The sequence below is a fragment of the Nylanderia fulva genome, unplaced genomic scaffold, assembly GCF_048542155.1.
Source record: "Nylanderia fulva isolate GAGA-0341 unplaced genomic scaffold, ASM4854215v1 Scaffold10, whole genome shotgun sequence".
NCBI lineage: Eukaryota > Metazoa > Arthropoda > Insecta > Hymenoptera > Formicidae > Nylanderia > Nylanderia fulva.
Window position 1 is genome coordinate 2,441,461 of NW_028189193.1, and position 14,608 is coordinate 2,456,068.

General features: G+C 38.4%; 1 protein-coding gene and 1 long non-coding RNA gene across 2 annotated transcripts in view; one reads left to right on the top strand and one right to left on the bottom strand.

Annotated features, from left to right (window-relative positions):
• LOC114943591 (uncharacterized) overlaps positions 1-14,608 on the top strand; it is a 424,129-nt gene that overhangs the window by 227,106 nt on the left and 182,415 nt on the right. The gene's annotated exons all lie outside the window — the stretch shown is intronic.
• Positions 1-14,608, bottom strand: part of LOC114943590 (uncharacterized) — a 244,849-nt gene that overhangs the window by 48,916 nt on the left and 181,325 nt on the right. Inside the window, exon 3 of the mRNA XM_085482409.1 lies at positions 627-683. Coding sequence (XP_085338535.1) covers positions 627-683 — 57 coding nt within the window. The remainder of the gene's footprint in view (positions 1-626; positions 684-14,608) is intronic.

Genomic DNA, 14,608 nt, shown 5'->3' on the forward strand with positions numbered 1-14,608 from the left:
AAAGATTGATTTTTAATTATAATCAGATTATTGTTTAAATGTGTAAATTTGTAAGCAGATTTTCTCTGAATCTATATAAAATTTAATATATAAAAATATGTCAGGTTGGAAGACAGAGGATGTATCCTTTTTTTTAGCGCATTTAAAGTGTAATCAGAGTTTATTATAACATAACTAAGCAAACTAAGCGTATCTCCTCCGTTTGTAAGATGTAAGGTATCATTTTTTATAAGACAGAGAGACAAAGATATTCTGTGATACAATCTCCCTTAGATGGGGTTTCAGTGTTACCCTCCTATTATCGGAATCATGTAATTTCACGCGCACGTCCTCCTAACACTTCAGCATATCTCGCCCTGCGATGAAGAACGCGCACTTACGAACCATTTTGTCGTATCCCATCTAATTATTCGCTCATTTGTTACTATAACGACTTTGAGGTAATGATCCAGAAATGTCCTGCTGCATGCCGTAACGTATTTTTTAACGGACTTTATATAAGTCTTACATTATCCGTTGTTAATGCAAACGTTAATACAAGAGCTAGCATACTCTCTCTCTCTCTCAAGACAATTTTTATTAAATAAATTTCCATTAAATAAGTAAAAAATTATTAATTTACTTACGTAAAAAAGATTAATTGAGGTAGTGTCTGTGGAACTGCTACACATATAATCTTCCTCCTGCAAACAAAATGATATTTTTTTATTTAAATGATTTGTTTTTTTTTAATGACTTAAATTATTCTTTGTCATGAACAATATAAATTTGGTATGCAAATTCTATAAAAAATTGTAATTTTCTATCGAAAAAACTGTGATTTGTAATACTATCCATTTATTTTGAAACGCTCTATACGAGCACTGAAACTCATCACTCGCGATCAATCATCACATGGTCCGAAACAATTAGCCGGTACGTTAGGTAAATCATTACCGCGAGCACGAATAGTACTCTGGTCTTTCGTGATGAAAATTACTTTCTTCAGCTCGTCAGAATTTAAGATCATGTCTGGAATTCTTATTCCCACGGAATAGATCATTTAGCTACAAATATTTAATAACTTATATCTTTTACATTTAGATGAATAAATACATGATTAGGGATAAAACAAATATTTAATTGTACTTTAAGATTAAGATATAACTCTGCATTTATAAATAATTTTGCAAAATGATTTGCAACTATTTTTATCTTATTTTTCATATCTTACAAAAATATTTGATTTTATAAAATATTTATGTAACATTAATATTAATAAATACATATAAAAAATATTCATATAATCTTATATATGATTGATTTTATATATTTTACGATACATCTAATAAAATGTTTCTCAAGCACTGTCTTTCTTTTTGTAATATGCGTTAGTTTATGGAGCGTATTCTCAATCTGTTTTATTTATATAATTTACGAACCTTTAATTTTCCCCAAACACTAATAGCAGTATCTGGTACAAAGCAAAAAACTGAAAATCAAAGTGATGAGATAACTGTGCAAGAGCGTTCACTGGAAAGCAGGACGTCCGACAGGATATATCGGTCAAAAAACCTTACATTAGGAAGCGAATAATTAGACCTGGTGTGTTTTAAATTAGAGACAAATTCCAGGCTTCGAATCCAAGCAGAACCCGCAATTATCCGGAGCCACGTGGCTTGGGTCACGCTCTCTTTTCAACGAATAGGCGGTATTACATAAAATTGTTGCACAATCTCGAGCAGATTCCTTCTCGGCAGTCAAAGTATAATATGAGATTAGAACTACTGCTTCTTCCTTTCTCAAATCAATTTTTATGTTACAACAGGTAACCTTGATGTCATTTTTACTTTTTCAATTTTTTTTTTAACCCTTTGACATTTCTCTTTCTCGGCCTCGTGTTTGCAATTTGGTATCTATTTTACAAGGAAAAGAAAATTTCGGAAAAATCTAGAAAAAAAAAAAATAAATTTTGCAAAAAATATAAATCGATAAAACTTTCTTTCTCGACGTCTCAATAAATGTCCAGTAGAGTTTTTGTCCTGGCAAATGTGCATCCAGATTTATCGACAATAAATGTTCAGGTCAAATTTTCAACTGTCCTTAAAGCGAGAAAGAGTCAATGACGCGAAGCAATGTGTTTCTACAATTTCCTGCCGGCGAAATAATTTACGTGGGGAGGTCGGGAAAGTCAAACGAAGTCAAAAGTGAGGGAAAGATAATTACTGCGTAACAGCGTCGGGGACTTTCTCTTCTAGCATTAACGCTGCCGGCCGTTTACACGTGCGTAAACGCAAATGTTCACAAGCGATGTGCACGCGCAGTAAAATTAATGTCATGCTAATAATAAGCGCATGTTTACATCATCCGCGCGATTTGAGGCGTTCAATTAAAATGCACAGAGAACGAACATATTTTTCGCTGTTCGCAATCTAATCTTTTCTTTTTCTCGCAGTTCCCCTACAGTTGTATAGAATACTAATAAAATATTTTTTACGATTTATATTTGGCACGATTAAAAAATTTGATTTGACAATTATAATTACAGTATGTTAAACTATTTCGTATATCAGAATATTTTGTTAAGAAAGTATTTTCAAATAATCTTAAGAGGAGAAATGTTTCTTTTAAGATTATTTGAAATTACTTCTTCAAAAAGATATTCTGATACAAGACGCACAAACATCGATCTCACGATTAATAATAATTGACAATGGAAAAATATAACGTATCGAATTATATAATTATCTAAATATATATATTCGAATAATGTTATAATCGGAACTGTTTCGGGCTTTGTTTCTCGACAAATTATTTTTTTCTAATCGTGGATGATCCCAAGGCATAACCCCGTTCCATAATATTTTGGGTCCAAGCCCTGGGAGCCCCGTGATAAATTTTTAAACCGCTATATACGTTTATATATTCGAATAATGTTATAATCGGAACTGTTCCGAGCTTTGTTTCTCGACAAATTATTTTTTTCTAATCGTGGATGATCCCAAAGCATAACCCCGTTCCATAATATTTTGGGTCCAAGCCCTGGTGGCTCCGTGATAAATTTTTAAACCGCTATATACGCATATATATATATATTTGAAGAACTCTCTCTTATAAAGTCGTCAACATCACGTTCTATTTCGTTCGCCAGTGCTCGGGCAATCTTATACTAAACCAGAAAGCTATAGTCGTTTTGTGCTCACGGAAGAAATCTCTTCATTAAGTTCGTGGAATAGCGTTATATACACAATTCGATACGCTGATATTATCGATCGAATTCCGCCGCCGATATCTAAGTGAATTACATCGCATGTATGTATTTAAGGGATCCGCGCGCGATGGTCTGCTGCGGACCACGTCCTGAAATCGATTCCGCGATTCGATTTGCGGTCACGGGGACCCGTCATGGTGGACCGAGTCATCAAGAAGCGGTCTCTCCGCGATCTCGAGAGGATAATGATCCCGAACTCATTTCGCGATCATTCCCTCTGATTGATCTGATTAGTCTCCGGCCTCGGAGCAGGTCGACCGGTAAATGATCTCAATCTCAATCAGCTTCTGAAAAAAATAAAACGTCGAGAGATCGTCTCTCCCCCGCTCGAGAGACTCTCACTCTCTCTCTCTCTCCCCATCATATCCACCATTTCTTTGCCTCCTCGTCGTTTTCTCTTCTTTTCTGCCGTTCTTTTCATCTCTTCTGCCTCCACACGATAATGAGAGCCTCCCATGTGGAAAAGGGATTATTTGCGGCACGGGATCGAAAATGCCGTGCGAGCCTCATTATCGGATGCACGACTACCACGATTCTGGAGCGGCTCTCGTTCGTTTCGACATCGTTCCTCCCCGAAGCCTCGAGCGGCAGGTAGAGCAGACCCAGCCGCGGATTCTTCCTCCTCTATCGTGCCGCTATCGGCGAAGAATTGCTGAAACCGTAAATCAACGGCAAGGCCGGGTTAGGGGTCGAGGAATTGGAGCGGTTTGCTCCTCCTCGCCTTTACGTCGCGAGCACGACGCGGCAGTTAACTGAAAACGCGGTCGCCTCTCGAGAGTACAGGTGTTGCTTGTTAAGTCAGTGCTAGCGTGTACCAAGAGGATTCGGATCAACTTATTATTACCACAAATCGCTGCGCGAATCCTGCACTGGCGAATGATTTAATGAACACTCGCCAAATTATAGCGCCGTGTCAATCGTCCAGTCGCTCTTATATCACTGAACAACATTTATTCAATTCGAATACATATTCATTTCAATATACTAATACTTAATATCGATTTGACGCGAAAAATATTTATTTCATATATCAAAAAATCTTTTTTAAAACAGATATTTTTTTTAACAGGAGATCGAAGAGTATCATTGCAATTCCACAAGTGTCAATGAATTACTCTATATAAATAAATTATATATTTCGTAAATGTTCTATATCAGTGTTATACGTGTGCCATTATTCGCAATCAAATTTCATGACGTCTTGTGCTAACGTTTTCCGTGTTCCAAAAGGAACAAGCCTTAAAAAGATTTACGATTACTTTCATATTAACGTCTCGTTCTTCTTCCAAGAGTTTACGCAGTTTTTAAAAGGAAAAAAAAAGAAATTCTGTTAAAAGCGTTTCCTCCGAACATTACGCAAGACTTCCTGCTTTCCTACCATTTCTTGACGATGCACCCGGCGGCGCGGTGTACTTATCTCAACATTATCTCGACAATTATGATACTCTTAAGAGGCCCAGGTCGCGACATCCCCAATAAACGTTTATCTATCCATCTCCGCACGATTTTACCCGTACGCGATTTAACGGTCGCCGCGTGCCCGTTTACGATTCTGTCCGCTTCTTCCTAACGCACCTGCGTATACTTATACGTATTAGTTGCGTGCGCGCATAACCGGGACGCCGGAACGCAAGAAACGTCACGCGTCGCAGCTGAGATCTACGCCGACACGGCAGGCCTTTAATGGCTTACGACGAAACGTTTAATCGCCGACCATTCGGATTCTTTTTCGCGGCCAGATCGGACAACCGTCGGGGCGTGTTTACGTGAATGTCAGCTCGGAGTGCTTGTACTCGCTTCCTAGTCGCGTCGCTCGAACGAACAATCATTGACCGGCCCACTTATTCAAGGATGAAATATTAAAATTAAAAAAAAAGAAATACGTGTGTATATTACGAAATAAGACGTGCAATATCATTGACGCACAATTACAATGCGAGAGGCAATTAATTAGAGGAAATAATTTGCTTGAGAGATTAGTAAGTGGGAAAATCGATGGAAATTATACGAGACATTTTCATTTCGACGATATAAATTTGAGGACAACTTTTAAATCAATTTGAAATTCAATTTTATTTCAATAAAAAATTCAATATGCATACAACAAACATATTATTTCAGATAATTGTTTCTCGAGTATATACGAGTATATTGCGTTAAACTTAGATTACACGTATGAAAAGAGTTTGGTGTATGAAATTATTGGTTATTATCTATAAATCTACAGATATTAACATCATGTTTTTGTATATAATAATGTTGCGTGCGGAATATACACATGGTTGGAGGGAAACATTCGACGAGCCGATGAACCGCGTCAAAACTTTTCCCGCCGTTCCAAGATAGTCTTCAGATCGTTAGTCACGGCTGATTAGCGAAACGTGCCTGTGTATAGAATTGTTAGTCGTCATTGTTCGGGCCGGCGGTTTCTCAAAAGCTTCCTGCGATGCAAACTTTACGCCACCTTTCCTTCACGCAGAAGTTGAATTCGCAAATTGCACAGGATCGGTTCGAGTTTCGAAATGCTGCGACGAAAAATCGAGTTCGAAAGAATCGATTGAAGGAGGAACAGGAGAGAAGGGGGAAAATGAAATATTCCGATCGACTCGATGTCGAAATTTACATATATATACATATTAGTATTTCGTATACCTGTCGCGAAAAACACGCGAAGAAAAGAAAGGCACGGCGCGGCGAGCACGCGATCGGTACTCGCCTCTAGTTAATGTTCGTTTGGGGTTCGGAATTCGCAGTACCGTTTCGGAATTCCGTTCCAGTTCGTTTAATGAGGAACGGCTTTTTAGCATTCCTACGCCAGCGAGTCAGCGTGAGAACCGCGAAATGTGGGGTCGCGGCCCATAAAATTCATGAGTCAGGCGCATGCGCTGCTCGTCCAACGCATGCAGTTCGACGGAAAGATTGTTGCACCGCGTGTGCGATACCGGAAAAGCCGATCGGCGACGAGGCGCACACGAGGATTAAACGGATGTTAGCGCCCGCCGCGCGTTCAAAGACGCGGGACTACTTTTCGTAAGGCCGTATAGCACTCCTGCCAGTAGTGTGTTTCTTCGTTCAGTCTTCACAATCCCGCAGTCTGTTTTCGAAATCTCGCAAATTAGAATGTTACAGGTCGGGTCGGGTCGGGCATACGTTCGAAGGGAACTGAGTTGTCGGTAGAAGACAGGTACAAAGTATAGACTCGGGCTCTGACCTACACGGCAATTATGATCGCATCGGGTGCTTCAGAATGCGCCGTTGGCGAACGCGTATATTTTGTTTAATTTTCTAGCAACGCACGATAACACGCAACTGAAAGTGTTGCATAATTGGATGCAACTCTCCGCGCGTCATACTGTGATTTATAATAAACAGCTTATATGTCATATAACAGCGATTATCTTTCCACTTTGTGTGAGATCAATTAAAATTATCCCAGATTTCACATATTTCTTTTAACATTCTTAAGAATTTTGTTTGTCGAATGCTTGTTTTATCTCGGTCACTTTCACAAATACATTAATATGTAAATTAGCGTGGCTTAGTTTTATTTTTCACTTGACCAATCATTTATTCGCGAGAATTAATATATGACAGATGGCCAGAGATTACAATTCGTTGAAACGTGACCGATCAATTCCGAAAATAATCACTTTCAACATGTAAGTTACAACGCTGCCTTCTGATATATGCCGTCCTGTCGAAAGGGCATCGGCATCTGATTAGAGTAAACTAAATCACCGTGATCGCATCCACGACGGAGACCTAATAAATGTTGCTCCGAACGACTCCAATCGAGGCGCACGTCCAATTAGATCCCTCCGGGAGGATACAAAGCAAATCGTCCACGGGGACTTGACATTTTCCGTGGACAAAACAGCGGGTGGTCCGTTGCTAGTCGGCCGTTCTCCCGTATATACGACACCGGGACACGGTACAAATTTCGACGGTAATCGACTCCTCGATGAAATCGAGCGGACTCATGAGCAAACCTAACTGGGGAACGAGACAAAAAGCGACCGTAGTCACGAATACCAACCTCTCTTTCTCTGGGAGCTATGAGCGAGGAAGGATATACGCTCTTGCTGCCGTTGCTGCCGTTCGTGCGTTATTGAGGGAGTGAAGGTAGCCAAGGCAGAGAGAGTCGGGCGAAGGGGTAGCAGCGAGATGCATTTCGTGGATTAAGAAGGTTATATACCTGGCGGTCTCACGGCGAGTCGGCGCGGTAGGAGTCTAATAAGATGTAACTAAATTATGATTGGATTCATCATTGCCGCGAACGGAATTGGTATGGTCGATCGCTTCTGCGAGTCCGACTGCGGCCTGGGATGGCGCTGTCCGGTCAATAATTTATCGGCTCCGAGGCTTTCTATATGAAGCGTGATATACCGTGATCCCGAATGAGCGATTGCCAACGGTAAAGCGAGACGGGACAGGGGGATCCATCCACTCTCTGCGCGCTTCGGTTCTTCTGCATACTCCTGTTTCTGCATGCGATCCGTCCGGTCGCGCTTATATTGCTTTTGGACGGGGTTGCTGCCAGTAGATGCGAGAGCGAAACCGATAGAGGCTCTTCCAAGTTATTATATTGACTTTCGATGATGATACACGCACTCGCGTATCTTCAGTGGTAGACGACCGGAAGCGTTTAATTTTCATGGTTTATTGTCGTCGAGGAAAACTAATTTTTGTATTCATTATTTTTGCGTTTCGTTTTTTTTCTATTGTTTTTCTGAAAATAATTTGTTTTATAGAATGATGAAAAAATGACAGCTATCAGCTGTTTTTGACAGAAAGGCGCTTTAATCTTTGATTGACGATTCCCTTTTTTCTAACAAGCGAGAAAGACGATAAAACGAGAGCGAGAAAGAAAAAAAATAGAACCGCCGTGACTTGGCACTTATGTAAAACGGGCGTAAGCGTTCGTTTTGTTGGTCGAATTAGCTCGACGTAGATCCTCTCGGCTCTCGAGGAAAGGAATTGGAGTGGAGAACGGAGAAAGAAATGTTCGTTCTCCCTTTCCCTTTTAATATATTTCTTCCTTATCCTCTTTGCCTCACCCTTGGAGCCAATTGGACGAGCTAGTCATCCTCAGCCAGAGGCCTCTTATATCTCAGCTGTGCTGGGAGGGTGATTTTTACATATCACTTGAGCAAACGGGCGCGCACCATGAATGCCCGTCGTTAGGCTCTCATTATGCTTCGATGATGCCGGTTTCACGTAACGATACGTCACGAAAACTACCATGAAGAACGCTCGCTCCACTTTAGCCCCTTTCCGAGGACCTTTCTTTCGTCGTGATTCGGGCGAATTTACTCTTGCAATACGATGCGACACGATGTCAGCGAACGAATCTGTTTCTCGTATCTGACCATTTATTACACACACACACACACATGCGTGGATATATAGATACATCTGTATTAATGATGATTGTCTGCTTCGATAACAATAAGCCATTTTATTATCTTTGGTAGTTAAATAGATAAAAAAATGAAAATATGTATAAAGATGTGTGTATGCATTGAAAGATATTTTTTTATGTATATTAGAAATGTGTATGTATTATATGCAATTATTTTTCTTGATTAAAAAATAGTAAAAGGGCACAAGTGACAAATATATATATATATATATATATATATATATATATATATATATATAAAATTGATACACAAAATTAGAATACATAATAATCACAAAAAAAATAAAATATGATGTTTTAATAATAGAAACATATTTGTGAAACTGTTTTTAATTAACAAATTTGTAAGAATTTGTACTTGCATTTTACATGAAATTCTAATTTTATTACGGTATAAAGCATTGCGTAATTACAAAGAATGTATATAACTACGAGCTAGTATACAATAATTTAAAACTGAGACCTAAAACATGCCATGCTGGTGTTTGTTGAACTAAACAATGAAAATTTACTGGAATCCTTTTTCTGGGCCGATTTTGTACAATGTTTTTAGTTTCCTTCTAGCAGAGTGATAGTTAACGGAACAAGAAGTAGGCGTACATTTTTTTAAAACTACAATAGAAAGGACGTCACGTAGGGCATAAAGGGCATAATACTGCACCATTACTGACAAATTTAATGTCGGTAACATTCTTGGCAAAAATATCATGGCTAGTAAAAGAAATGTGTGTCGCCACAGAACAAAATTTATTTCAATTGCTTTATAACACTTTTTCCTCGAAAACGCACTGGTTGGAGCGAAAAAAATGGCAAACAAACTAAAAAATCTGCAAGGTTAAAATAGAAATAAAAAAAGGAAAGTGTAAAACGTAATTGTGACCCACAGATGCATTGAATAGAGCTTGTGACAATAAGCTAGCAGGCGATTTAGTGTAACGGTTAAAATTGATAATTGATGGCAGGAACGATATGTGTGGTCTCGTAATTAAAGATATACAGTATGATTAGAATTAGATATGAGAGAAAAAAAGCAAGTACATCATTCATGCAGATGTATTTCACTATCATCTATATTCATTAATTTATGTGCAATGCAATTTGAAACGACAGTTTCTTCATGCGATTTCTTTATCATTCGACGCGATAAAACGTATAATAAAATATGCAAATTAAATTCAACTTTTTAATTATGCTTTTGCTTTTTTGCAACTGGAAAAAATTTATATCGCGCTCTGATAAACTCCGATACATTTTTTAAATTATGCAATAATCATGTTATTTCTCTATCTTTCTTCTTTTACTTTAACGTTTTCATTTTATTTCTATTCATACATTCTTTTTATATATTAGTTTTAATTTTAAACTGAATTTTTTGGTAAGATTATTATTAATATTAATATATAAAAATTTTAAGAAAAATGGGCGTAATGAATAATTCATAAATGAATTGATTGTAAAAAACCTATACCTATTTCTCGACAGTCGTGATATTCAGAATTTCAAATAAAAGTATTTCATGTAGAAAGCGACAAATTTTCAATCGCATCACCAAGGTTAACTACTAAATCCTTTACACTTTAGCCTTTACATTGTGTCTAATTTCCGGGGTTTATAAAACGGATATTTATGTGTATTTTGTTATGATCAAGTTTGTGGGTGCGTAACAAATTGTTTAAAATCCAGTGGAGAACCTTTAAACAATTACCTTACAATTTATACATAGTTATTTTATCTATATGATTCTCTTTACTGCAACTATTTTTATTTACCCGCTCGATGTTAGCTTTTGTTGGTAAAAAAAGGTTAAATTTATATATCATTAAATCTTTCGAAGACAGTTACAGATGTTTTTTCTTCTAATTTATTATGTTCTATTCTTCAATCTCGTCCTGGTGACACAGTAAAAAAACTTAAATCTGTCTTTACTCTTTTTTTAACACTTCTAATATCCATAAAACATGTCAGCTCTTTTTTTACAGCACATATTGCGAAAGTGATAAAATAAATTTGCGTCCTAACAGAGTTTAAACAGAAAGGCAATTTCTCGCTGCACAGCAATATATTGAATTATAACTTCAAAAGCGAAATTCTTGTGCAATACTGTTAAAATATTGATTTCTAACATAATACAATTGCAGTGAAGAATAAAAAATTAATATAATTTTCACTCTCGTGTTCCTTTTACTATTAATTTTTCCCAAAATCATACCTACATACATGATTGATTAATCTTCTTAATTTCCATATGTCTAAATGCGACATGCTTTTCTATTAAGAATAATATCTTGAACTTGACCTGATGCAAATGCACACACGAATATTCATACGATACGGCGCGAGATGTAGAAACAAAAGTACACGAGACGAGGCCGAGGCACGAAGCAGCAGACACGCATTCCGTGTCCCGGTGCGAATGACGCAGCAACCTGCGGACCATCCTGTCGCTTCTTGATGAGCACGACGAGAGACATCGTCCGTCGATTCAAGGTATCGATATCCGACCCCTCGCGACCCCAGCTTGTCATAGCAGTCGTGCCTCTTACATAGTCCGATATGTACAGCGAAGGCTGCAGGTTCTGATTACTCTTCGCAGATGTGACAGATCCGCCCCCTCGTGTCACGGGACACGAATTTGTCGTTGTACCCTCACGGAGAAGCTAGAGACGATCTGCCCCTTTTTCTTGCCTCACAAGTGACGTTCTACGATATATCGCTGGTCCAGAGCAATCGCTCTCTCGCTGGCCGATCGCATCGTTTGTTCGCTCGTGCGATTAAATATCGCGCGTTCACGACCCGATCGAAGAATCCGAACGTACGTAGCATAAGCGATACACACCGGGATAAAGATCATACGACGATTCCGCAACCGAAGCTTGGAGCTCTTGCTCTATGCCTTTCCATTATACAATTCTTGCAAGTATATATTGCCGAGGGATTGCGTAAAACGTTATTTAATGTCGCTTAACGCAGCTCCGTCCGGCCATGCGTACGGCTTGTTACGTGGAATGGCTGGTAAACAGACTGCTCGTCGCGGACATGCCGTTATTTGGACTACTTGACGCGCGACTATTTCTTCACTCATTACTAGGCGCTGCCATACGCTATCGATTCATCTAATAGTCGACTGTCTTATGCGAGTCACCTGCGTAGATCGTGATATGCTGCAGCTCGTTTCTCTCCAGACCCTATCCCATGTTAATATTTTCAAAGATTTTTATCTGATTTAAGCGACTCACTCACCTTTCTCGCTTTCCAAATTTAAAAGTTTACATTATCTCTGCAATCCAGTGATGCATTATTTATATACATAGTACTTTCGTATATAGTAGGTATAATATTATTTTTTATTATCTTTAAATATTCATGATATTTCCAAGTTATATTTATGTGAAAATACAATATTTTTGTTGCTGAAAAGTAGATAACAGTTTAGATATTTTTCTATATAACTATAATCTAAAACATTTTTTAGGAAATAAAATAAAAAATATTTTTTATTTTATAACGAAATTATAAAATTGAACTTTAATGCGCATCTCTCAAAGCATTGAAATGGACATTTTTATTTTTATTTATCTAGATGGCAAATAATCCACCTCGTTTCTTTCTTGCTTAGAAAAAGAAGCACAGAAAGAGACGTGCCCTGGATTTTCTGGGCATATGTATAAATATATATTTCTCTTTTTTTTATCCCTCTCGCGCGTTCCCTGTTTTCCCCTCTTCAAAGATGCTGGCGAAGCACCAGCTACCTGCTGAGAAAAGTGCTCGTGAGAGTCCACGTTCGACGGTTGCGTTAGAACGAGGCAAAGTTATTTGCATCATCCATCAGTCGAAAAAAAAAAAAACCATATAGCACGGGGTGCCGGAGAGCAGAGATAGACACCGACAACGACGAGAACGAAAAAAAAATACATATAAAAGTAGAACGGCGAGAAGGGCGATCTATACTTCGCCTCGCTCCCGATTCCCCGAGGGATTCGCCCGCATTGTTGGCATTCACGGTGATATTTTATTGGGTTTATGACGTCATTAATCTGATCACGAGATCCGCCTACGGCCTTAATCGTGACGCATCTGAATCGGTGGACATGGCGCGGCCTATATATATATCCCCGTCTCTATCTACCTGCCTTGTCATCTCGGGAATTTTCGGACCGGCGAAAGCCGCGGATCTCTCAGCCGAGATATTCTCGAATGCGTAAATTATCGACTTTATAAGTCTGCCGTGCTCTCCTTCCATTTTTGTGAATTTAACGAGCGACTTTAAGAGCGCAGCGGCAAGATTCGTGGCGAGGCGCGATATAAACTGACCTTGATCGTTAATGTATTCATAAATTAATTAACGCCGTACGCATTTTTTTTTCATGAATAATAAAGATATTTTATAGCGTCATTAACAGTAATCAGTAAAATGTGAAATATTAATATGGTTAAGATATATAAAATCAATGTATCGAGATCTATTATGTAGTGCTGTTATTTACTTATTTATGTATATCTTTAACAATTCAAGTAGGCCAATTGTTTTCCATAAAAATAATTTTGACTTTTACAGATTTATTTTTTATTATACAATCTATGATTCATTAATCTAGATTGCGTTAAATTCCTGATGCCTTGACGAAGCGCTATTCTGAATACTCTCACACGCGTCTGCGACGATGACGTGAAACGTAAAATACGCGATGCTAAAAGCATCGATTAGATCGCGCGACCTCCGGGACGTGTTGATTGCTCGATTCTCGACATGATGCGATACGACGTTTCGTAAATGACGAAATTCGTTGGCATTATGTCTTTTTTACAAGAGGATTCCTTTGTAATCTGAAATGTGTGCAAAGAGTACAGAGGCCACAAACATCGCGTATAGGTATACATATATATATGCTATCTTGTATTAAGACCCGCACAACACCGGGCCGGTTTGGCTGATCACAATACAAAATTAAGATAGCGATCGACACCACGATATCGTCGACTCGGTCTGACGGGAAGCGACCGAAATAACTAAACAGCCGATAAATCGCGTTGCGAAACATCTTTGGTACACGGGACACCCTACGGATAGCATCGAGCGAAATAAGCGCATTCAGAAGCCAGGAAACGAATTGTCATTCGCGATCGAGGGAAAACTGATTTCGTGAAAAACGAGACTGCGGATAGTCATCGCGATCGGTTGGTGCAGATAATCGCTTACGCTTTTTTTTTTTCGTATCGTAGAAAATCGTTTTTGATGAATAAAACTCCGCAATCGTCGAATTCTATTGTGTATTAATCATTTTTGTTTGGAATAGATCCAACCGAAATTTTCGTTTGACATATTCGAAATATGAGCAAGCTGTAAGGCAATCTGTTTTCTTTACTTTGTAAGAGAAGATATTTTGTGCACAGTTAAAAAAACTATGACAGAAAATATAGTACGAGATAATCTCGGATTTCTCAAACAATTGAGTTAGCTAAGTAAAATATTTTTGTACACACATTAGAGAGAGCGTTTATAGGAGATATATGTTATGGGAAATATCCATGCTTGCTCCCACGCAACATATATCGCCTGCACGAAATAAATCTTCGGTATAATTCTTACTGTCGCTCTTTGAAAACTGCTTTCTGCGCCAGATACATGCGGCTCAAGACGTTACGCCCTCGATGATCGATCGATGTTTCGATTCTTAGTCAAGAAACGAGACTTCCTTTCGTTCCACGGGTCTGAATCAGCAAATCCTTTGATACGGCACAGACTGGCGGCAGCTGCCGCGTCCGATCTTTACATTATTTCGTACTCGTCAGGCGCAACATGAGTGTGGCGGATGCAGGTATACAAGGTGGCCGATGTACGCAGCTTACGACAATGCAATTTCATTTGTTATTACGATTAATTTAACGAAAATAAAATTCCAAATAATCTGGAATTTTTTGATTTATTATTGTTTACA